Source organism: Scyliorhinus torazame, chromosome 17 (assembly GCF_047496885.1).
Source record: "Scyliorhinus torazame isolate Kashiwa2021f chromosome 17, sScyTor2.1, whole genome shotgun sequence".
NCBI lineage: Eukaryota > Metazoa > Chordata > Chondrichthyes > Carcharhiniformes > Scyliorhinidae > Scyliorhinus > Scyliorhinus torazame.
In genome coordinates this window covers 12,142,742-12,168,198 of record NC_092723.1, presented here as the reverse complement: position 1 = coordinate 12,168,198, position 25,457 = coordinate 12,142,742, and the positions used below count along the sequence as shown (strand labels likewise).

Genomic DNA, 25,457 nt, shown 5'->3' with positions numbered 1-25,457 from the left:
TCAGGAATGACTGCCGACTCTGCAACCTGCTGTTTGGGAACTGATAATCCAGACAAGGGAAGAACTAGTTTGCGTGAGGACCAGGAGATTGCTTGCTTCGAACAGCAAAACGGGGGTGAGAAAGGCTGAAGTCTGAAGAAATGCAGACCAGGGAACCGGAATCCGGAAAATGGCGGGGAAAAGTGGTGCCATGGGCGTGTTTGCCGAGGACTATGAAACACGGAATTCATATGACGAACGGATCCAGTTGTATCTTGTAGCAAATCAGGCACCTGAAAACCAGCATTCTGCGATGTTCCCCAGCTGGGGATTCATGTTGTTACAAAATCTGGCCCACCCAGCTAAACCAAGAGTCAATGACAATCTTGGAAGGACATTTCTCTCCCCGTCTGCCTTTGACAGCATAAAGATTTCACTTCCATCACCGTGGTCAAGAGGAAGGAAAAAGCATTTTGCAATTCATAGCAACGGTTACGTAAATTGGTTACCGTGAATTTGGTCAAGTACTTGATGGTTCTCTTTCAGGCAGATTGGTTTGTGGACTCGGAAATGAAGCCATCTGAAGAAAACTACTCACACTAAAATGTGCTGTGGAAAATGCTACTTCCATGAACCTTGCCGTGAAAGAGGCATCGTTGATTGGAGTCCCAGCAAAAGTTCATAAGATGGCATCCACTAAAAACAAATCTGCGAAATATCTACCCTGTCATTGCTGTACACAAGTAGGACAGAAGAATGTTGGCGTAAGGAAAATGAATGCGCAAATTGTGGCAAAGGGGGCCATATTGCAAAGGCAGGTTGGTCACGTTAACCTTCATCAGCGCAAAAGAAGTGTACCCAATAAAATACAGCCACGTCTACTCAGCCAGTTTACAAGTTAAGAGACAGATCTAAAGACTCACTGGAGGACAATGTGTCAAATCAGCTTCAAGAATTCAAGCTAGTTGCCTTGGCAGAATGGGGTGATCAACGCTTCTGTGTATTCTGAAAACTTGATGGAAATACACTCAAGATGGAAGTGGATATGGGCACTGCAGTATCACTAATACCTGAGACAATATACAGTCAGAAGCTAAAATATCTGCCCTTACAGCCAACAAATGTTGACCTAAGGATGTACACAGAAGTGGTAGTACTTCTAAAGGAATGCATTATAGTGAAAGTATAAGTTAATGATGAACCAGCAGAATTACCTCTCCACATTGCCCAAGGAAAGTTCCCAGCCTTGTTTGGTAGAGCGTGGTTGAGAAATATAAAACTCAACTCGACCATCGTGAGCCAACTATTTGATTCAAAGAATGATCTGCAACAACCTCTGAACAAGTGAACAAAGGTGTTTGAAGATTCACTGGGCTCAATGACAGGAGTTGAAATCAAACACAAGATCAAACCAGACAGTGCACCTAAGCAAAAACCATACCATTCCCCATTAGGCCAAAAGTAGAAGAACATGAAAGATTAGTTCAGACAGGAGTCATTGAACCTGTTATTACCAGTAATTGGGCAATACCAATTGTTCCTGTGTTAAAGGGTAATGGTTGAGCAAGAAAGTGTGGACATTTTAAAACCACAATTGACCCGGTATTATGTGCAGATCATTATCCTCTGCCACTTATTGAAGGTTTATTCGCTGGACTCTTGAGAGGCCAGAAATTCAGTGAAATAGATCTTTCGCAGGCACATCTATGGGTGAATATGACTGCAGGATCATAGCCGTTACTTACCATAGTGACACAGAAAGGTTCTTTTTATTATCAGAGACTTCCATTTGGGATAACTATCACACTTGCTCTTTTTCAGAGAGCCATGGATCACATTCTGAGTGGGCTAACTGGTTACCTCGATGACGTTCTCATAACAGGTTCAAATGATGAAGAACATGTAAGGAATTTGGAAGCGGCCTTTGCACAATGAAAAAAATCAGAACCTTAGAGTCAAGAAAGAAAAGTGTGACTTTTTTAAGTCTTCGATCAACTATCTAGGTCACAGTATCGACAAAAACGGTTTATGTAAGGAACCAGATAAAATGTCGGAGATTGTAGAAGCCCTACATCTGCAGAATGTGACGCAATTGCGGTTGTTCTTAAGATTGCTCAATAATTATGGTAAATCCGTCCCTAACTTAGCAACAAAGCTGAAGTCATTGCACACTTTGCTTTGTATCAAACAAGCATGGCACTGGATTGAAATTTGAAAATGCTTATCGAAATGTCAAAGAAATTGTGGACAAGTCAGAGTTATTGGTTGACTGCAATCCCGATGTTACAGCTTGCTTGCGGCGCATCATCATGTGGGATTGGCACGGTTGTCTCGCACATAATGCCCTCGAGAGCGGAACGACCGACAGCATTTGCCTCCAGAACACTTATCAGTGCAGAATCAAATTAAAATAAAAGTAAATGTCGCCACAGTCTGCACTCTCCTTTGAGAGAGAGCTGACTGGCGATGGTGATTTCATCTGAGGTTAGAGAAGGCCGGTCCTTCGTGAATAACCTCAGTCGGTACAGGGATTGAACCTGTGCTGTTGGTATCTCTCAGTATCGCAAACTAGCTGCACAGCCGACTGAGCTAACCGACCCACGCTCAGGTCGAAAAAGAAGCTTTCAGCATTATTTTGCCGCAAGAACGTTTAACCATTACCTTTATGGGTGAATTTTCACTTTGGACTGACCACTGACCCTTAACTAGAATCTTTGGGCTGTATAAAGGTATTCCGTCTTTCGCAGCTAGTCGGTTACAGAGATGGTCTTTGATATTGTCGGGACGTGATTATGATATCCAGTATTATAAATCAGAGCAGTACGCAAACGCAGATGTTTTATCTAGACAACCATTACAAGTCAAACAAGAATCTGAAGAAAATTGTGTACATTTCTTACATCTCTCCTTTAGGAACAGTCTCTGGACAGGTGAACTTCTCCTGGAAACTGGAGAGTTCTTGGTGAGCTCAACACCTCTTTTACTGTTTGACAGTCCCAATGAGTTTGTGTGTAAAAACTTGTGTTCACTCTTGTTTTTATAATAATAATCTTTATTGTCACAAGTAGGCTTACATTAACACTGCAATGATGTTATGGTGAAAATCCCCTAGTCGCCACACTCCGGCACCTGTTCGGGTACACAGAGGGAGAATTCAGAATGTCCAATTCACCTAACAGCACGTCTTTCGGGACTTGTGGGAGGAAACCGGAGCTCCCGGAGGAACCCACGCAGACAAGGGGAGAACGTGCAGACTCCACACAGATAGTGACCCAAGCTGGGAATCGAACCTGGGATCCTGACGCTGTGAAGCAACAGTGCTTAGCACTGTGCTTTTGATGTCACCTTGAATACCAAAGGATGCCTTCCCTTTCCTCAAGGATAACTTACCTCTCCCAAAGTTGCCCCAGAACTCCGTCCAAAGATGTACCGTACCTCTCCAAAGGGGTACCCTGGCTGTCCATAAGAATCCCCCAACTTCAGACCTCCTCTTACCTGTTCAAATCTGCACATTCTGGATTCCACACTCCTGTTCTTCCAAAATCTCACTTCAGTAGAGGCACCTGATGATTTTAATGGCCAGCTGCCTCCATGAATCGCACATTTGTGAAGGTCCGCCTGATTCATGTCCGGCTCCCGCAAAGTTTCGGGGTGAAATTCCGGCCATTTCCGGCATTTGGCAGCACGGTAGCATTGTGGATAGCACAATTGCTTCTCAGCTCCAGGGTCCCAGGTTCGATTGGGTCACTGTCTGTGTGGAGTCTGCAGATCCTCCCCGTGTGTGCGTGGGTTTCCTCCGGGTGCTCCGGTTTCCTCCCACAGTCCAAAGATGTGCGGCTAAGGTGGATTGGCCATGATAAATTGCCCTTAGTGTCCAAAATTGCCCTTAGTGTTGGGTGGGGTTACTGGGTTATGGGGCTAGGGTGGAGGTGTTGACCTTGGGTAGGGTGCTCTTTCCAAGAGCCGGTGCAGACGCGATGGGCCGAATGGCCTCCTTCTGCACTGTAAATTCTATAAATTCTATGAACATTTTCACCAGGACAGAGAGCCTTCAAACCTGGGTGTCAGATTAATTCTTCACCTGAAAGACATCACCAAGCTCTGCGAACCCGACTGGGGGAGGGACATCTGAGCCTTCATTTCCCTTAGTATTACACTGGAATGTTAGTGTAGATTTTATGTTCCAATCTCTGGAGTGGGACTTGACCCTGTAATCCAGTGATTCATAGGTGACAGCGCAAGCACCGAGACACAATTTAACACAATAACAATAGCGATTGTACATTAAATTTAAATTATTGGCAGCAAAGTGCTTGGGTACTGACAGTATGGCTCCAATTATCGACGTTTTCTTTCATCACAAACTAGCCACTGAACTCTGAATACATAAAGTGGAGAATTTACTTTGTACACTGCGAGGAATATTATTAATATGTTTCTCTTTGTATTAAGCAGTTATTTCCTGATCAATTTCTGAAATGTTATCTCCTCAGTTTCAGGTGCATTTTGGGCTGGAAATAAAGTAACAGGAATTTTGGGAAGAGCAATCACAATAAATTGTCACTATGCTGCATAGTGCCAGAAAACCATGAAATATTGGTGGAACAGTTGGACTCGTGAGTGTTCCTATTTAATGAGAACAGATGATCCAGGTAGACGGAGATGGAAAATGTCAATTACAGATAACAAGACACAAGGAATATTTGTTGTCACTATGGAGGATCGTCACTCAGGATGGTAAGCTGTGGAATTGATAAACATGGCCAAGATGAATTATTTTCCAGCTCCTCATCATCCAGATGGTCTCCCTTTTGCATCGGCAGGTTGTGCAGCCCGCAGCAGGCCACACTGGGGAGCGCACGGGAACGCCAGATCTGTCCAGGCACCAGAACCTAATTTTCAGGATGCCACAGGTGGGCTGAACCAAACTCTGGGTTCTGGAATGAGCCTCATTGTACCTTCTCTCGCATGGGTGCCATCAGCAACATCTTTTGTGCGTAGCCTTTGTCCCTGAGGAACCAACCCTACATCTTCTCTGTCAAGATGTCAGGGATCTGAAGACGGCTGAGGATGTAAGAATTGGGGATGGATCTGGGGTAAGTTGCATCCACCTGCAAGATCCTTTTGTTGCACACCTGTGGGAATCCAGAAATCATAGCAAATCCCAGCGCTCTTGTTCCCTGACTCACCTGATCTCTGTTGAAGTTGACAAAGTTGTGGGCTTTGGTAAAAAGGGTGACTGTGAACTCCTGATTCATTTGTGGGGCGGAGGCTTATGAGGCGCAGCAAGGAGCCTTTGCCGTCGAAATTGAGCTATGGCAATGGGTACCACGCGGGTCCCTGTGGCACCAAATCCTGCAGAAGGTGGCATATAACCAGTTCCCTTGACATGTGCAACCATCAATGATACTGGTTCTCGCTCATCTGTGGCTAGCACATGTGTCTGTTATAGACGCTGGGTGGCATGCCCATACAAATGGCAGCACTGTGGGGTTCATCCTCGGCATGCGCAGGGGGCCATGCCGCGCCTTGGCCTTCAGGATTCTGCTCCTCCCTTTGGTGAGCCAAATGCCTCTGCCGCATTCTTCTTTTGTCTGCGTGAAGGATATAACTGGAACCAATCTTTACACGCTTTTATAAGCATTTATTTACAAAGTCGTAGATTGCAAGCAAGCACCTCCTAACCCAACCAATACAACCCAACCAATACAGTTTTATTTTATTTTTCCGTGGGATGTGGACATCACTGATAAGGACAACATTTGTTACCCATCCCGTAATTGCCCAAAAAGGATAATTCATATTACTGTGGACCTGGAGTCAATAGAGGCCAGGCCAGGTAAGGATGGTGCATTTCCTTCCCGAACGTATTCTCTGTATAACATGTCCATACAGTATTTACTTTGCAAGTTCTTGCCTACGGAGGAAGGTACCCATTGACTTCAAGGGAAATGAAAAACAGTTTCACCCCCACGGTTTATTGTGGTATTTAATTGCTCTGGACTGCATATTTTGCACAATAATCTTTTCTTGGCTTAGGGAGTTAATCAATAAGACACATATTACAACAGTCAATAATAGCTTCACAATCACCATGACTACATTTCAATACCAGATTTTTATTAATAAATTGAATTTAAACCCCGCCAGCGACCATAGTGGGATTCAAATCCATGTCCACAGAGCATTAGCACAGGCCTCCACTAGCCCTGTGAAATTACCGCCAAGCCACTCTCCCCAAGCAGTGGCAGTCTGTCAGCGGAATTCTTCGTCGGCGGGATCATCCGGTCCCTGGCAGTGCACCCACGCCCGGGGGATTCCTGACGGCATGAGGTGTCCACCATTGGAAACCCCATTGGCCGGCTGCGGAAATGGAGAATCCCGCTACTGACGGGGGCGCACTGGAGAACATGGCTGGCAGGCCGAACAATCCCGCCCTGTGTCTATTTATTGAGGCACAAGTGAAGTCCCAGTGTCGCCCAGCACCCAGCGTAAAATTTAATTCAATCAACAGGTTTTCTCTAATTAAATAGAAATTAGAGTTAATATGTGCAAACAAAATTTCAAATCAAATTAAATTAATAACCTCCATATTCTGTACCAAGTTGTGCAATGAGAGATGTCTTTCTTCTAGGACCAACACCAATTTCTTTGTACATTAGTTTTGTTAATCAGTTGATGGCAATTATAGAGACTTCCTTTTTCACCCGCATTTGTTTCACCTTAATTGTTATGAACAATGCAACATTTTTAAGTTGAATTGATATATATTTGTGTGTTAAGAAAGGTAAAATGGTTTGAGTTTCATTTAGATTTTGTGTGTGAATCTTGGTGCATGGGAATTTATTTTTTATTCATTCATGGGAAGTGGGCATTGCTGGCTGAACCAGCATTTACGGCCTTCTTAGCTTTGGACTGAGTTGCTTGCTAGGCCACCTTACTTCAGAGGGCGGTTAAAAGTCAACCACATTGCAGTGGATCTGGAGTCACATGTAGGCCAGGCCAGGTAAGGATGACAGATTTCCATCTCTATAGAACTATTAGTGAAGCAGCTCATGAACTCTGAACTAAAGTTCCTCGAGCAACCAACATCTGCTCCAGATGGGAACCACAATGGGGTCCATCAGCTCCCACATCAATCAGGTACAACACACCGCCTGGCCCTCCATCTCAATCTTATTTTATTAGCTTTTAATCTTTAAATATAATTTCAACTTTTTTTTGTCTTTTTAATTTGGAAACTATTTCTTCTTTTTACCTTTAATCTGAAAGAAACTTAGAATAGGTAATGCAAATTAGCAGTTACTTACCAGCCAATGAACGTAACATTTTCCTATGATGTCAATTGTGAATTGCTTTACAAACTCAGACCACTGCCCAAGGAGAGGTGCTCCTCACAGGTCAGGTTTTCTCCGCTCCTTCCTCATTCATCGAACTCCCTTCTTCACCAAACTCCAGTAGCACTCTGATACACCAATGCAGCACTCAGCACAGCAGTGGGTGGGACTTTCTAGACCCTCCCACCCCAGGATCCCACTGAAAGTCAATGGACCTTTGGCTGGGATGCCAAATCACCCACAATGGGTCCTGCCATGAGAGGCCCAGGAAATCCCTCTCAGTGCGTTAAATATATATTTTTTTGGGTGTCTCGGCGAGAGATATATGCTTGGGGGGGGGGGGGGGGGGGTAAGCATCGAGTGAATGTTCAGAAATTCACTGGAAGAAAGCAGTTTGCAATTGTGCCAGTCCCAAGCAAGAATCCTTTGTGTCAAGCTCGTGGTAATTCTTCACTGGTTTATGTGTCTGTAAAGATGTTGCTGGGATAAAGGAATAGTGCGAATTTGAAGTGTATTTTTGAGTATGTATTGAGATCTGTTCAATCTTTTTTTGTCTGGTGCAATACAGTTCATTTTTCTTGTTTAATAAATATTTTATTCCTTGTGTGATAAATTCATCAGCAGAGTCATGTGAATTTGTTCAGCAACTTTCCCCCATGGCAGGGCAGCACGGTGGCACAGTGGGTTAGCGCTGCTGCCTCACGGCGCCAAGGTCCCAGGTTCGATCCCGGCTCTGGGTCACTGTCCGTGTGCAGTTTGCACATTCTCCCCGTGTTTGCGTGGGTTTCGCCTCCACAACCCAAAGATGTGCAGCTAGGTGGATTGGCCACGCTAAATTGCCCCTTAATTGGAAAAAATGAATTGGATACTCTAAATTTAAAAAAAAAAACTTTCCCCCATGGATTCCAAAAAAATAAGGATCTATCAAGCCGGGTTTCACTTTGGGATCTGACTTGTCGAATATTAACATCAGCTGGGATTGTAGCACAATCCCCAACTGTTTCTCACACACATTTCATCAAGTGTGAATTATCCTCACAATGATTATCGATATGCCATTCACTGCAGACATTATGCAGAACCTTACTTAAACTATTGGACAAATAGAATCCCATGTTGACTGCCTCCACAAGAGCCAATGTTTCATTAACCAAGGTATAAATAAGCAGGTTTATGTTCTTAGCCCCCCCGAGCTAAAGGGCAACGTTTCCCATGCTTGTCCAGGAGAAATATTCTGACAGAAGCTGCACGAGAATGTCCATCAGGAAGATTAACATGTGAAACTTTACTAAAACGTACGAGTTTCATGTTTTTGGGTCACTTAAGGTTGGGAACTTCACATTCCTCCTGATATTTCAAAAATGTTTTATTTGCTCTAAAAACCATCTCCTACAAAGATTGTAGTACTGGACTCCAGCACAACACAGCTTGTCTAGTCTGAGTGCACAATCAGTTCAAATGACCACTCAAGCTCTGCCTTTCTTCTGGCTATCACTAACCCACAAAAGGTATTTACAGCACATATTTTTACTGTGTACATTTTCGGCCAACCTGTACCTGACCATCCTTCTCACAGTAACACGTGTTTCAGTCAACATCCCGGATTCCTCCAATCCCATCCCACTGGCAGGACCGACCCAACAGAGATGGTGAGACAAGAGTATGCAGTTGGAAGGGAGTGACTCTGAGAGTCCTCAACAGTGCTTCCAGACCCAATAAACACATGATAACACATTGAACACAGGCAAGGAAACCCCCTACTGTTTGATGCCTTCCCAACGGCAATTAGGGATCATCAACAAATGCTGTGCTTGCCAGCAATGCTCGCAATCCAGGAAGGAATAGATAAAAACTGCCTGCCTTCTTCCACAGATGAATCAGTGCTCATTCGTATTTCACATTCTTTGATATAAAAGATATGCTGCAGCAACTTGTGGAGACTCTGTCAATAGCTCCTTCCAAATCCAGGAGGTCTACCACCTAGAGGGACGAGGGAAGCAGACATGTGAGAGCGCCTTCATCTGAGAGTTCAATTCCAAGTCAGTCACCATCCTGACTTGGAAATATGTCACCGTTTCTTCAATGTTGCTGGGTCAAGATCCTGGAAGTGCCTCCTTAACTGCGCTGTGTTAACCTCCGCTGCATGGACTGCACCAGTTCAATCAATGGCTCACCATCACCTCCTCAAATTTTGTGGATGGACAATTCAATTCCCGGCTTTGGTCACTGTCTGTGTGGAGTCTGCACCTCCTCCCCGTGTCCGCGTGGGTTTCCTCCAGGTGCTCCAGTTTCCTCCCACAAGTCCCGAAAGACGTGCTGTTAGGTGAATTGAACGTTCTGAATTCTCCCTGTGTGTACCCGAACACGCGCCGGAATGTGGCGACTAGGGGATTTTCACCGTAACATCATTGCAGTGTTAATGTAAGTCTACTTGTGACAATAAAGATTATTATTATAAAAACAAGAGTGAACACAAGTTTTTACACACAAACCCATTAGGACTGTCAAACAGTAAAAGAGGTGTTGAGCTCTCCAAGAACTCTCCATAACTTAATTGCGGCTTTAATGTAAGCCTGCTTGCGACACTAATAAAGATTAAATGTTGGCCTTGTCAAAAAGGCTCACAAACCCCTAATAAATAAATACATTTCCAGCAGTCACTTTTTTTCCACAGTTTTCTATCCTTCAAAGAAAATAAGCTGGGTTTTGTTGGAATTTCAACATCTTAGTGGTCACATTTCTTCGGCTGGTATGATGCAATGTCATGAGCTGACTTCCTCCTACCTTCTTCCCCTTTCAAATTCCTCGTATTATTTTGATCTGACAGTCATTTCAATGTGGGAGCCAAGAGCTGGGTGACCGACAACAAGTGTTGATCGGAACATGGCAAGGAAAATAACGTGGATTCTGAGTCTTCTTATCTCTTCTCTGCCCGGTGAGTAACAGTCAGAGCTGAATATTCAGATAATCAGCGTTAGTTTAAGTCTGGTGTACGGTTTACACAGCAGAGATGTTTAAACAATTGGAGACAACTGAAGACACAAAATACTTGGCAAAATTATGTAATATTTTGTGTGAAGCCTTGTAATTTTTTTTGTCTGTACTAGTGTATCACAGAAATATTTACCTTTACAAAGAAAACTAAAGCCAATTGTAAATTAAAAATAAAGGACGCACTCATTGGGCGGAATTTACCAGCTGCACCCACTCGGATCGGGATGGGAAGTGGCAGGTAGATCCCGGGATACGCTTCTGAATGAATTTGAGAATCATCTCAAATTCAACTTGTTCTTGCTATTCGAAAGAAAAACGAGCATTTTCATCTGACAGTGTTGTCAGAGACCCTTCACACCCAGGCTTTGCCCTCTTCCAGACCCTCCCATCAGGCAGAAGATAATATTAATCTTTATTCATGTCACAAGTAGGCTTAATTAACACTGTGATGCGCAATCAATTACTCTCAAGACAAGGTGAGTCATAACTAATAGGCTTTAATCTGCTAGAACTATTCCCCAGCAGCTTCGATACAGAAAGTGAAGGCTGCTGGGATGGCATTGGTTCTTATTCTCCGCCTCTCAGGGCGGAGCTATGTACGTCGGCCAATGGTAGACTCCTGGGTCTAGCCAATGGTCATCCACCTCTCAGGTACCGCAATACCTGGTATTACCACATTCACCCCCTGTTAAAAAAAGAATCCGGCGGGGTGATGGCCAGCGTTAATGTCGCCTTTCGCATGGTAGGACCAGGTATTGAGGTGCCGTGATGTCGAGGGTAATAGCAAAGTGTTCATGGCGCAGCAATCAGTTGATCGGGTGGCCTGGTCATCCTTCTGGAGCGTCTGGGCTTCGGTGGTGATCCTGATGAGGGTCCCGGTGGTTGCGATTCCGGGAACGTGGTGTCGTCCTCCCAGGCAGCTTCGTCACCCCTAGACGGTGCTATTGGGGCGAAAAGTGGGCAGGACGGGGGGGGCACCTGTAGGGGGCGTCGGTGCTGTTTCGGGCCGAGGAAGGGGCAGCGGGAGTACTGACCCTCCGGTCAGGTGTTGCGGGGAGGGTGGGGGTGGGGGCACTGGTGTGGGGCGCGTGGGGCCAATCACGCGCCAATCACGTTCAGGAAGTACGTGTTGCAGTCGGTGGAGGGGAGGGGGCCTTTGAAATCCATGCTGAGGCGTTCAAAGGGCCGGGAAGCCTTTATCAGATGCGCTCTCTCTGGCCAGTAGAAGTGCGGTTTGCACTCCGCGCAGATTTGGCAGTCCCTGGTGACGGACCTGACCTCCTCGATGGAGTAGGGCAGGTTGCGGGTCTTGATAAAATGACAGAGACGAGTGACCCCCGGGTGGCAGAGGTCCTCGTGGAGGGCTCGGAGGCGGTCCACTTGCGCGGTGGCACAAGTGCCGCGGGACAGGGCATCAGGAGGCTCGTTCAGCTTCCCGGGACGGTACAAGATCTCATAATTGTAGGTGGAGAGTTCGATCCTCCACTGCAAGATCTTGTCGTTCTTAATCTTGCCCCGCTGCGCATTATCGAACATGAAGGCAACCGACCGTTGGTCCGTGAGGAGAGTGAATCTCCTGCCGGCCAGGTAATGCCTCCAGTGTCGCACAGCTTCTACTATGGCCTGGGCCTCCTTTTCGACCGAGGAGTGGCGAATTTCGGAAGCATGGAGGGTACGGGAGAAGAAAGCCACGGGCCTGCCCGCTTGGTTGAGGGTGGCCGCCAGAGCTACGTCGGACGCGTCGCTCTCGACCTGGAAGGGGAGGGACTCGTCGATGGCGCGCATCGTGGCTTTAGCAATGTCTGCCTTGATGCGGCAGAAGGCCTGGCGGGCCTCCGTCGACAGGGGGAAGGTTGTGGACTGGATCAAGGGTCGAACCTTGTCTGCGTAGTTGGGGACCCACTGTGCATAATAGCTAAAGAAGCCGAGGCAGCGCTTCAGGGCCTTGGGGCAGTGAGGGAGGGGGAACTCCATGAGGGGGCGTATGCGCTCAGGGTCGGGGCCTATGACTCCACTTCGCACTACGTAGCCCAGAATGGCCAGCCGATCGGTGCTAAACACGCATTTATCCTTATTGTAAGTCAGACTATCGTAGTCTGGAGAAATTTTCGGAGGTTGGTGTCGTGGTCCTGCTGGTCATGGCCGCAGATGGTGACGTTATCAAGATACGGGAACGTTGCGCGTAAGCCGTAGCGGTCAACCATTCGGTCCATCTCTCGTTGGAAGACCGAGACCCCGTTCGTGACACCGAAGGGAACCCTTAAAAAGTGATAGAGCCGCCCATCTGCTTCGAAGGCAGTGTACTGGCGGTCACTATGACGGAGGGGTAGCTGGTGGTAGGCAGACTTGAGATCCACCGTGGAGAAAACCTTGTATTGCGCGATCCTGTTCACCAGGTCGGCTATACGGGGAAGAGGGTACGCATCCAGCTGCGTAAATCTGTTGATGGTCTGGCTGTAGTCAATGACCATCCTATGTTTCTGCCCGGTCTTTACCACCACTACTTGAGCCCTCCAGGGGCTGTTGCTTGCTTCGATGACCCCTTCCCTCAGCAGCCTTTGGACCTCTGACCAGATGAAGGTCCGGTCCTGGGCACTGTACCGTCTGCTCCTGGTGGCGACGGGTTTACAATCCGGGGTGAGGTTCGCAAAGAGGGAAGGTGGGTCGACCATAAGGGTCGCGAGGCCGCAGACAGTAAGGGGGGTATAGGGCCGCCAAATTTAAAGGTCAGGCTTTGCAGATGGCACTGGAAATCCAGCCCAAGAAGGGTGGCTGCGCAGAGGTGCGGCAGAACGTACGGGCGGAAATTGCGGAATTCCTGGCCTTGGACCGTGAGGTTCGCTAGGCAGAACCCCTTTATCTCCACCGCGTGTGACCCGGAGGCCAGGGAGGTCCTTTGGTTAACGGGATGTGTGACAAGAGAACAGCGCCTTACCGTGTCAGGGTGAACAAAGCTCTCCGTGCTCCCGGAGTCGATCAAGCACAACGTCACATGGCCGTTGATGGAGATCGCCGTTGTAGCCTTGGCAAGCGTCCGGGGCCGACTCTTGTCCAGAGTCACCGAGGCCAGCTGAAGTAATTGAGAGTTCGAGTTCCGGTTGGGCAGCGTGTAGCCGGCTGTGCTGGGGGTCTGAGGCCCCATCCAAGATGGTGTCAGCCATGGGTCGCACATGGAGTCCGGGGACAAAGAAGATGGCGGCGACGAGGGACAAAATGGCGGCGCCCACCCATCCAGCGTGGTGGCCGGGGGGCAAAATGGCCACGGCCGCAGATCACACGCGGCCTGAGGATAGGGGGGTGGCGGTGGGCTTAGGACGGCCGGGGCCTGAAAAGGGGGCTGCCGATAGTCGCTGGAGACCGCGGCCACGACGCGGGCCTGGCAGACCCCGACATAGTGGCCCTTCTTGCCGCACCCTTTGCAGGTGGCGGTGCGGGCCGGACAGCGCGGGCGGGGATGATTTGCCTGCCCGCAGAAGAAATAGCGTTGTCCGGCGGCGGTAGCGGGCCGTCTCGCCGCGCAGGCTTGCGGGATCAGGGAAAAAGTCTGAGGGGCTGCCGTAGAGGGGTGCCACGCAGCCCAGGGGGCCGCCGTGCGTCCGGGAGCAAAAGCCAGCGCGTTTTTATACGCAACGTCCATGGACCCCGCCAGGGCCCGTGCCTCAGTCAGTCCAAGAGTGTCCATTTCTAGGAGCCTTCGGCGGATATTGGGGGAGGTCATACCTGCTACAAAAGCATCCCTGATCAAAAGTTCCGTGTGCTCGTTCCCCGAAGCTGGCGGGCAGCCACAGTTTCGGCCCAGCACCAGCAGCACCCGGTAGAAGTCTTCCAACGTTTCCTCGGGGCTTTGCCTCCTAGTCGCCAGCAGGTGACGAGCGTAGACCTGGTTCACAGGGTGGATATAGTGTCCTTCTAGCAGTTCGATCACCGCAGCATAATTCTCCGCCTCTTTGATCAGAGGGTAGATCCCAGGGCTGACCCGCGAGCGTAGAAGGTGCATTTTTTGTCTTTCCGTGGGGGTGTCGGCGGCAGTGTCGAGGTAGCCCTTAAAGCACGCCAGCCAATGTTTAAAGATAGCAGCAGAGTTCACTGCGTGGGGGCTGAGCTGAAGGCACTCCGGCTTGATACGGAGATCCATCCTTTCACTAAATTGTAGCAGATTAAATTGATGCGCAATCAATTACTCTCAAGACAAGGTGAGTCATAACTAATAGGCTTTAATCTGCTAGAACTATTCCCCAGCAGCTTCGATACAGAAAGTGAAGGCTGCTGGGACGGCATTGGTTCTTATACTCCGCCTCTCAGGGCGGAGCTATGTACATCGGCCAATGGTAGACTCCTGGGTCTAGCCAATGGTCATCCACCTCTCAGGTACCGCAATACCTGGGATTACCACACACTGCAAGTATGTTACTGTGAAAATCCCCAACAGATGCAGAAGTTTGAAGATCCACACTTCCAGACTTAGGAACAGTTTTTTCCCCACAGCTGCTAGACTCCTCAATGACTCTCCCCCGGACTGATCTGTTCCCTGTAAGACACTATTCACGATGCCCTATGCTGCTCTTGCTCATGTCATATTTGCTTTGATTGGCCCTTGTTCCGTACTGTTAGCGATTACTTATTTGTCGATGTACTGTGTACTATTTCGCATTCACTGTAACGATCTAGTATTCTTTTTTGTCTACTGTGTAGGTTCGGTGTACTTTTCCTTGTAAGAAGTCTTACAACACCAGGTTAAAGTCCAACAGGTTTGTTTCAAACACTAGCTTTCGGAGCACTGCTCCTTCCTCAGCAGTGCTCCGAAAGCTTGTGTTTGAAACAAACCTGTTGGGACTCTAAGCTGGTGTTGTAAGTCTTCTTACTGTGCTCACCCCAGTCCAACGCCGGCATCTCCACATCATACTTTTCCTTGGCCGCAGAAAAATACTTTTCGCTGTATTTCGGTACATGTGACATAAATCAAATCAAATACCATGTTTCACAAGCCCGAGACGTCGCAAAGGGCTTAACTGGCAATTACATTTCAAGTAGCTTTTGGCTTCCTGACTCGGGAGGCGAGAATATTATCACTGAGCCATGGTGAACGCACTAACGATAGTAACTGTGCTTCAAAGGTAAAATCTTGGCTGTGAGGTGCTTCATCACATCCTGATTCCGTGATAAGATTAATGTTTTCCTTTATCACAGACTTGAATGAATTAAACTGTATTAACAGAGGCAGCAAAGGGATTCCTCTGTACCCAGTGGTAGCTTCTTTCAGAGTGTATTCATTTCTATTCAGCCTGGTTCCTGAAATGTTGTCTCCTCAGTTTCAGGTGGATTGTGGGCAAAGGGCAAAGTCACAGGAGTTGTGGGAAGAAAGATCACAGTCGATTGTCACTATGACAGCCAATACAAGCAAAACATGAAATATTGGTGCAACGGTTGGAGTCGTCAGTGTTCCTATTTAGTGAGAACAGATTATCCAGGTGGACGGAGTGGGAGAATGTCGATCACAGACAACAAGATAAAAGGAATATTTGTTGTTACTATGGCGGATCTTCGCTCGGGAGATACAGGATGGTACAGCTGTGGAATTGATCAGCCTGGCAAAGATAAATTGCACGCTGTACAGCTACAAATATTTAATGGTACGTTTCTCGGTGATTATCTTTATTAATCTCTATTGAAATGTCTGATCATTGTTTTCTTTGGGAGGAAACATGGCAGTTCCGATATCCCGAGTCTCTGCTGCAGTGCAGAGTCTGGCAGGTAGAGGGCAGCGGTCAGGGAAACACAAACCCAATTCAATTAATCTTATTGGTGTCACAAGTAGGCTTACATTAACACTGCAATGAAGTTACTGTGAAAAGCCCCTAGTCGCCACATTCCGGCGCCTGTTCGAGTACACCGAGGGAGAATTCAGAATGTCCAATTCACCTAACAAGCCCGCCTTTCGGGACTTGTGGGAGGAAACCGGAGCACCCGGAGAAACCCACGCAGACACGGGGAGGAAGTGCAGACTCCGCACAGACAGTGACCCAAGCCGGGAATCGAACCTGGGACCCTGGAGCTGTGAAGCAGCAGTGCTAACCACTGTGCTACCGTGCCACCCAAAAGAGTAGCTGGAAGAGATTGCAACAAAAAGTAGCAACTTTAAGGCCAGTCGACAGGCGGCCTGGTGTGGGAGGAGGGGGCTTGTTTCATTGAGGCAATACATGGTTGGGGTTATTTTTTTTAAAAGCGGTTTAATATGGAGGAGAAAGGGCGAAATCTACAGCTGAGCTCAATGTTGAGTTCTGAAGTCTGGAACGTACCCAACTGGAAGATGAGGTGCTGCTCCTCCAGCAGCACCGGGCTTCACTGGAGCATTGCAGTAGGCTCAGGACGGACATGTGGACTTTTGAGTAATGAGTTATGAATATGTCATACTCAGTCCTCTTATCTAAAATATTACTATGGATTGCAAATGGCTGAAACCCAAGAACTAATCCTTGCAGTAACCCGTAGGTTACAGCCTGCCAAGCTGAAATATCCTGTTCATTCTCACTCTCTGTTTTCTGTCCAATAACCTCTCCTCAGTCCACATTCATGTGTTGCCACAATTCCATGAGTCCTAATTCTGTATAATAGCTTCTTTTGTGCTTCCTGAGGTGGGATTTTGCAGAAAAATGGCAAAGTATCATTTTCCACACTCAAGTCTGTGCGTTATCCGGATCGTGATCTTGAGCCACTCAGTCTAATTTATTTCCCCCCACATGCAACAATCTGCGCCTGATTCACCCACCCCCGTGGGTCAGCCGAGCACTGCAATCAAGGGGGCGCTGCATTTGAACTAAGCCTCAACACTCACTCTCAGTCAAGACTCCATCAAAAGGACAACCCAGACCCATCATCCTGTTCAGATGTCAATGAACCCTTTGCAGGGGGAGGTGTTGTGGAGCTGCCGGACAACAAGCCTCCTAATGGGAGAACGTGGAAACGATGAGAGCATCTTGGGTCCTCCTGCCCTGGTGCGCCCTGGCCGCTGTCTGTCCTTCCCCCAGGTCCTGAATTGCTCTGGGCTGTGAACTGCTTTTAAAACAGACAAGCTGCAGAATTGCCCTGGGCTGTGAACTGCTTTTAAAACAGACAGGCTGCAGAATTGCTCTGGGCTGTGAACTGCTTTTAAAACAGACAGGCTGCAGAATTGCTCTGGGCTGTGAACTGCTTTTAAAACAGACAAGCTGCAGAATTGCCCTGGGCTGTGAACTGCTTTTAAAACAGACAGGCTGCAGAATTGCTCTGGGCTGTGAACTGCTTTTAAAACAGACAGGCTGCAGAATTGCTCTGGGCTGTGAACTGCTTTTAAAACAGACAGGCTGCAGAATTGCTCTGGGCTGTGAACTGCTTTTAAAACAGACAGGCTGCAGAATTGCCCTGGGCTGTGAACTGCTTTTAAAACAGACAGGCTGCAGAATTGCTCTGGGCTGTGAACTGCTTTTAAAACAGACAGGCTGCAGAATTGCTCTGGGCTGTGAACTGCTTTTAAAACAGGCAGGCTGCAGAATTGCTCTGGGCTGTGAACTGCTTTTAAAACAGGCAGGCTATGAATTGCTCTGGGCTGTGAACTGCTTGTAAAACAGACAGGCTGCAGAATTGGTCTGGGCTGTGAATTGCTTTTAAAATAGACAGGCTGCAGAATTGCTCTGGGCTGTGAACTGCTTTTAAAACAGACAGGCTGCAGAATTGCTCTGGGCTGTGAACTGCTTGTAAAACAGACAGGCTGCAGAATTGGTCTGGGCTGTGAATTGCTTTTAAAATAGACGGGCTGCAGAATTGCTCTGGGCTGTGAACTGCTTGTAAAACAGACAGGCTGCAGAATTGCTCTGGGCTGTGAATTGCTTTTAAAACAGACAGGCAGCAGAATTGCTCAGAGCTTCGCAGGGGTTTTGAAACAGGCACACAACAGGCTTAAGAGCAACACAGAACAACCGCAGCCCACAGCTCGGGGGAGAGCCCCAAGCTGCCCCCTCACTCCAGCCTGAACCCTCCCCAAACTCCAACACCCTTGTAAGACCCCCCTCCAACCCGCCCCCACATACACACACTTCACAGCTGTGCAATGGTTACCTCCCTCTTGGGCACCCTGGTATAAGGTGGAGAATGGTACTGATCGCTTTCCTCCCACTCAATGTCCACCGCACCTGGTTCACATTTTTATAGAGGAATAGCAATTCACGCCTGCGTGACATCACGCTGGTGGGTGGGAAAATTCAGTGAGGCAGGAATATCTGGGGCGAGATTCTCCGACCCCCCCGCCGGGTCGGAGAAACGCCGGGGGCTGGCGTGAATCCCGCCCCCGCCGGTTGCTGAATTCTCCGGCACCGGATATTCGGCGGGGGCGGAAATCGCGACGCGCCGGTTGGCGGGCCCCCCCCCCCGGCGATTCTCCGGCCCAGATGGGCCAAAGTCCCACTGCTGGAATGCCTGTCCTGCCGGCGTGGGTGGATTAAACCACCTCTCTTACCGGCGGGACAAAGCGGCGCGGGCGGGCTCCGGGGTCCTGGGGGGGGCGCGGGGCGATCTGGCCCCAGGGGGTGCCCCCACAGTGGCCTGGCCCGCGATCGGGGCCCACCGATCCGCGGGCGGGCTTGTGCCGTGGGGGCACTCTTTTCCTTCTGCCTTCGCCACGGTCTCCACCATGGCGGAGGCGGAAGAGACCCCCTCCACAGCGCATGCGCGGGGATGCCGTGAGCGGCCGCTGATGCTCCCGCGCATACGGCACACGGCAAAGTCAGTTTCGCGCCAGCTGGCGGGGCACCAAATGCCTTTCCCGCCAGTTGGCGGGGCGGAAATCAGTCCGGCGCGGGCCTAGCCCCTCAAGGTTAGGGCTCGGCCGCTCAAGATGCGGAGGATTCCACACCTTTGGGGCGGCGCGATGCCGGACTGATTCACGCTGTTTTTGGCGCCGGTCGGCGGTCATCGCGCCGATTGCGGTGAATTCCGCCCCTGATTTAAAGTCGCTCATTACATTCAAATGGATTCAAATTAGGTTATTGCCCTTCCTGGGTATGAACCTCATTACATCTTTGGGGAGGGCATGAATATCGCTTTTGGTGTTGTCACTGGGGTAAATCCTGGCTTTGGCCTCTCGCAAGGTTTTGTGGCCATTACAGGATTTGCACTCACGGCAAAAGGTCCAGGAAAATCGGAGTTTCTTTTAAAACACTGCAATGTAGATTGTCAAGTGAAGAGGATTTACCATCAGTCAGGCCCATTCATTTCTCTGGTACTTTTTATTGATACCGATTTCTTTAAGTTGCTCATTCTCACTGAACCCTCAGTTACCCATTATTTCCAGAAATTCTTTTTCTGACTTTCAAGATGAAGTAATGTCTTTATTGCCCATTTCACTTCCTTAGCCTCGAATGGACCCATGTTTACTCCCACTAATCTCTTCCTATTTACATACTGATCCGAATGTTTATAAACATGTTTTCATGCCTCTTGCTAAACTACATTTATGCTTTATTTACTCTTTTTGTATCAAATTCTTGGTCATCCTTTACTGATTCTAAACCCCCCCCCCCCTATCCTCGGGTTTATTACTCTCCTGGGTAACATGGAAAGCCTCTTCCTTTGATCTAATATTATCTTCAGCTCTTCTCATTCACGTTGCTTGGGCCACTTTTTCTGTGTGGATTTCGTGCTTTAAAAGATTGGGGGGGGGGGCTGTGGGGTCACAGTTTGCGTCGTGTCAGTGCTCAGCCGGTGCCATGTTGTACGGCGCGACCGCTGCAGGCCATCAACCGTGCACATGCGCGGCCCGGCACCCAGCCATTCTCCGGCCGTTTTCAGCACGGGAGGCGGGTGCTTTGGTCGGCGCTGGTGCTAGTCTCTCACCGGTACCAGAATCAGTGCGGGATTCGCGCTGGTTTTTTACAGGTAGACCTCCTGGGCGTCATTCTCCGACCCCCCGCCGGGTCGGAGAATGGCCGTTGGCCGCCGTGAATCCCGCCCCCGCCCCCGCCGAAGTCTCCGAAGGGAGAAAAGTCGGCGGGGCGTTAATGGCGCCGCTGCCGCGGAGAATGTCACGGGTCTGCGCAAGGCAGCCGATTTTCGGCCTGCCGATATTCTCCCTTCCGGATGGGCCGAAGTCCCGTCGACGTGATGACCGTTCACGTCGACGTGAATCAAACCTCCTTTTCATCGGCGTGACCCGGTGCTCCAGGCTCACGCCGACCAGCGAGGAGGTGAGTGACGGCCTGGGGGGTTGGCTCTGGGCAGGAAATGGCGTGGCCGCAGACTGATTGCCTGAGGAGAGGTGTGTCTCGGCTTGTGTGTGTGTGCGGCGGGGGGGGGGGGGGGGGTGGTTAGAGTAGGCTGGGCTCCGGGGGAGTGCCGGGAGGGGGTCCGTGCCGGGGTGGAGGTTGGGGGTTGTGGAGGGGGTCCGTGCCGGGGTGGAGGTTGGGGAGGGGGTCCGTGCTGGGGTGGAGGTTGGGGGTTGGGGAGGGGGTCCGTGCCGGGGTGGAGGTTGGGGGTTGGGGAGGGGGTCCGTGCCGGGGTGGAGGTTGGGGGTTGTGGAGGGGGTCCGTGCCGGGGTGGAGGTTGGGGAGGGGGTCCGTGCTGGGGTGGAGGTTGGGGGTTGGGGAGGGGGTCCGTGCCGGGGTGGAGGTTGGGGGTTGGGGAGGGGGTCCGTGCCGGGGTGGAGGTTGGGGGTTGGGGAGGGGGTCCGTGCCGGGGTGGAGGTTGGGGAGGGGGTCCGTGCCGGGGTGGAGGTTGGGGGTTGGGGAGGGGGTCCGTGCCAGGGTGGAGGTTGGGGAGGGGGTCCGTGCTGGGGTGGAGGTTGGGGGTTGGGGAGGGGGTCCGTGCCGGGGTGGAGGTTGGGGAGGGGGTCCGTGCTGGGGTGGAGGTTGGGGGTTGGGGAGGGGGTCCGTGCCGGGGTGGAGGTTGGGGAGGGGGTACGTGCTGGGGTGGAGGTTGGGGGTTGGGGAGGGGGTCCGTGCCGGGGTGGAGGTTGGGGAGGGGGTCCGTGCCGGGGTGGAGGTTGGGGGTTGGGGAGGGGGTCCGTGCCGGGGTGGAGGTTGGGGAGGGGGTCCGTGCCGGGGTGGAGGTTGGGGGTTGGGGAGGGGGTCCGTGCCGGGGTGGAGGTTGGGGGTTGGGGAGGGGGTCCGTGCCGGGGTGGAGGTTGGGGAGGGGGTCCGTGCCGGGGTGGAGGTTGGGGGTTGGGGAGGGGGTCCGTGCCGGGGTGGAGGTTGGGGAGGGGGTCCGTGCTGGGGTGGAGGTTGGGGGTTGGGGAGGGGGTCCGTGCCGGGGTGGAGGTTGGGGGTTGGGGAGGGGGTCCGTGCCGGGGTGGAGGTTGGGGGTTGGGGAGGGGGTCCGTGCCGGGGTGGAGGTTGGGGAGGGGGTCCGTGCCGGGGTGGAGGTTGGGGGTTGGGGAGGGGGTCCGTGCCGGGGTGGAGGTTGGGGAGGGGGTCCGTGCTGGGGTGGAGGTTGGGGGTTGGGGAGGGGGTCCGTGCCGGGGTGGAGGTTGGGGAGGGGGTCCGTGCCGGGGTAGAGGTTGGGGGTTGGGGAGGGGGTCCGTGCCGGGGTGGAGGTTGGGGGGGGGTCCGTGCCGGGGTGGAGGTTGGGGGTTGGGGAGGGGGTCCGTGCCGGGGTGGAGGTTGGGGAGGGGGTCCGTGCCGGGGTGGAGGTTGGGGGTTGGGGAGGGGGTCCGTGCCGGGGTGGAGGTTGGGGGTTGGGGAGGGGGTCCGTGCCGGGGTGGAGGTTGGGGAGGGGGTCCGTGCCGGGGTGGAGGTTGGGGGTTGGGGAGGGGGTCCGTGCCGGGGTGGAGGTTGGGGAGGGGGTCCGTGCTGGGGTGGAGGTTGGGGGTTGGGGAGGGGGTCCGTGCCGGGGTGGAGGTTGGGGAGGGGGTCCGTGCCGGGGTGGAGGTTGGGGGTTGGGGAGGGGGTCCGTGCCGGGGTGGAGGTTGGGGGTTGGGGAGGGGGTCCGTGCCGGGGTGGAGGTTGGGGGTTGGGGAGGGGGTCCGTGCCGGGGTGGAGGTTGGGGAGGGGGTCCGTGCCGGGGTGGAGGTTGGGGGTTGGGGAGGGGGTCCGTGCCGGGGTGGAGGTTGGGGTGGGGGTCCGTGCTGGGGTGGAGGTTGGGGGTTGGGGAGGGGGTCCGTGCCGGGGTGGGTGATGGGAGGGCAAATGAGTTGGTCCACCTGGCCAGGTGCCAGCCTCCAACAGTTGGACCCATGCGGTCCATGCCACCTGGCTGGGGGGAGGAGGGGATATGGGCAATGATGACATGTCGTCGTTCCCCTCCCCCCCACCAGGTCGTCATGTTTTCAGATCATCCAGCGATGTTGGCCGCCGTGGTGGCAGCCGCTCATGTCTATGTTGCCCTGGATGAGGAGGAGGAGGAGGAGGAGGAGGAGGAGCGTGCCAGAGAGGCGGCGCAGGCTGCCGCAGAGGGGCAGGCGGCAGCCGCCCAGGCTGGAGGGACACCTGACCGACAGGACGAGGAGGGGGAGGAGGACGTCGCGGCCCCACGGCAACGGAGGCACCCGAGGGCGCCCCGTGTGTACCGGCCCCGGCAGTCATACCAGGACCTCACGGACCGGGAATGCAGGAGGAGACTCCGGATGAGCCGGGAAACCGTGGCACACATCTGCCACCTGCTGGCACACCTGTCACCGCGTGGCACTGGCGGGGGACACCCTCTCCCCGTGTCCGTCAAGGTTACGGTGGCCCTGAACTTTTATGCAACGGGGTCATTCCAGGCACCGAGTGGGGACCTGTCCGGCATATCGCAGACATCGGTGCACCGGTGCATCCGGGCAGTGACAGATGCCCTTTATGCCATGGCGCACCGCTACATCCGCTTCCCCGTGGACCGGGCCAGCCAAGATGCCCGGGCCGTGGGCTTCTCTGCCATTGCCGGGTTCCCCATGGTCCAGGGCGCGATCGATGGGATGCACGTCGCCGTGCGGCCACCTGCAGATAACAGGGCCGTGTTCACTAATAGGAAGGGGACCTATTCGATGAACCACCGCATGATGATCCTGCACGTCTGCGCCCGTCACCCAGGCAGTGTACACGACTCATTCGTGTTGTCGCGGTCATCCATCCCCGGCATGTACGAGGGACGCCATCCCCGGCTGAGGGGCTGGTTGCTGGGCGACAGGGGCTACCCATTGCGATCGTGGCTGATGACGCCTATACGGAGGCCACGCAATGAGGCGGAGAACCGCTACAATGATGCCCATGTAGCGACAAGGGGAGTGATCGAGAGGTGCTTTGGCGTGCTGAAGATGCGTTTCAGGTGCCTGGACCTCTCTGGGGGCGCCCTCCAGTATCGGTCAGATAGGGTCGGCCGCATCATTGTGGTGTGCTGCGTCCTGCACAACATAGCCCAGCAGAGGGGCGATGTGCCGCAGGCAGAGGAGGGCGGAGTGGAGGAGCAGCAGGAAGAGGCCCAGTCCTCCCCAGATGAGGGGGATGGGGGCAATGGTCAGGGCAGACGGGGTAGACACAGACGGGTGGCTGTCCACCGTTACCGGCTGGCCCAGCGGGCACGGGACAGGCTGATAGCCGCCCGCTTCACTGACTAGATGGGCGTGGGAATCGGGTAGTATGGCCACAGACCGCACACCATGACAACAGCCGACCACCCACACCCCCCACCCATCCACCCACCCAGCACCCTCACCCCCCTCCCCAACCCCACACACCCCACCCGCATGCACACCACCCCCCCACTCCCAATTGCCGATCCACCGGCGGCACAACGGGCCGGGCTCACCCAGTTGCGGGTGGACGCGTGTCTATCGCAGGCCATGGAGAATGATGACAACCCGCCTCCGATGAGCTCCTGGCTCTACATCGTTGGACTATGTCTGACCCATGGCCACAGTACCACCATCCACCCGGACCATCCCTGCATGCGGCTGTGACACTGCAGCGCACGGTCCCGTCCTCTGCCCGGGGGATGTTGATGGCGGCCCAGGGGGAAGGGGGCAGACTCACCTGGGGCTGAGGTAAGACCACCCCTCACACACACACTTGCGCTCAACGTACATGACACCCCCGCACACTTTGGACAGAGCACAAAGGCAGCTTCGGTAGGTGTAACATTGACTTTAATAACCAAAGGAGTTCATGCATGTGCCCTAGCGCCTAAAACTCATCTGTGCCCTGCACCCGTGCCAACTTACTCAGTGTCTAATTGTTTAGCCTTACGGGCCCTTTGACTACGTCTACGTGGTTCCCCAGACGGTACAGCAGAACTGGAGGTGGACTCCTGTGATTCCTGCCCTCTGACACTGGATCCCTTTGGCGGCCGTTTCCTGGGGCGTCCTGGCCTAGATGGGCCAGGCTGCGGCCCGGGCGACTGGGATGGCGAGCTGCCAGCCTGTCCTGCCCGTTGCCCACCCGATGCACCTGGGACGGAAGGGGGGGAGTCCGAGGTGTCGCGGTGTACCGGGACCTCCCCTACAGAGGGAGCCGGGATGGACCACACCACCTCCTCCTCCCTCGGGGTGCCCGATGGCCCCCAGGCCTCTACATGGGTGGGGGATGCGAACGGACTGGCCATCCGACGCGCCCCCGACATCTGGCGCTGCCAGTCCTGGAGGCCCGTGCTGGTATCGACAGGGGTCTGCAGGTTTGCAGCCATGGAGCCCAGGGGGTTGTCGAACCCTGTCTGCGACAGTGCGACGCCAGCTCGCACATGGCCACTGGCGCCGATGCCCTCAGCGATGGCCTGCTGAGACTGGGCCATGGCCTGCAGAGACTGGGCCATGGCCTGCAGAGACTGGGCTATGGCCTGCTGAGACTGGGCTATGGCGTTGAGCGCCTCTGCCATCTGGTGCTGGCACTGGCTCATGGCCTCCTGTGAGAGGGCAGCCATTTCCTGGGCCACAGACGCCGCCTGCACGGAAGGCCCCAGGCCTCGCAAACCGTTCCCCATGTCTGACACCGTCGCACCCATTGCCTCCACCGCGGACGCCACCCGTGCGGTGTCAGCCTGGGTGGCACGCATGACCGGGACCACTCCCAGCTCCTGGACGCGGGTGGACTCCTCCACCTGCGACCGCAGCCGCCGCAAGCCACCCGTCACCCTATTCGCTCGTCTCCGTGTCGGTGGTTGCATCGGATCTATGTGTGGGTGTGGTAACTGCAGGAACCCGGGATCCATCTGGGC

General features: G+C 52.5%; 1 protein-coding gene across 1 annotated transcript in view; it reads left to right on the top strand.

Annotated features, from left to right (window-relative positions):
- Positions 1–10,199: 10,199 nt before the first annotated feature.
- The window catches only part of LOC140394559 (Fc receptor-like protein 5), a 136,352-nt gene continuing 121,094 nt past the window's right edge, over positions 10,200–25,457 (top strand). Inside the window, exons 1-2 of the mRNA XM_072481918.1 lie at positions 10,200–10,251; positions 15,620–15,940. Of these exons, the coding sequence (XP_072338019.1) occupies positions 10,200–10,251; positions 15,620–15,940 (373 nt within the window). The remainder of the gene's footprint in view (positions 10,252–15,619; positions 15,941–25,457) is intronic.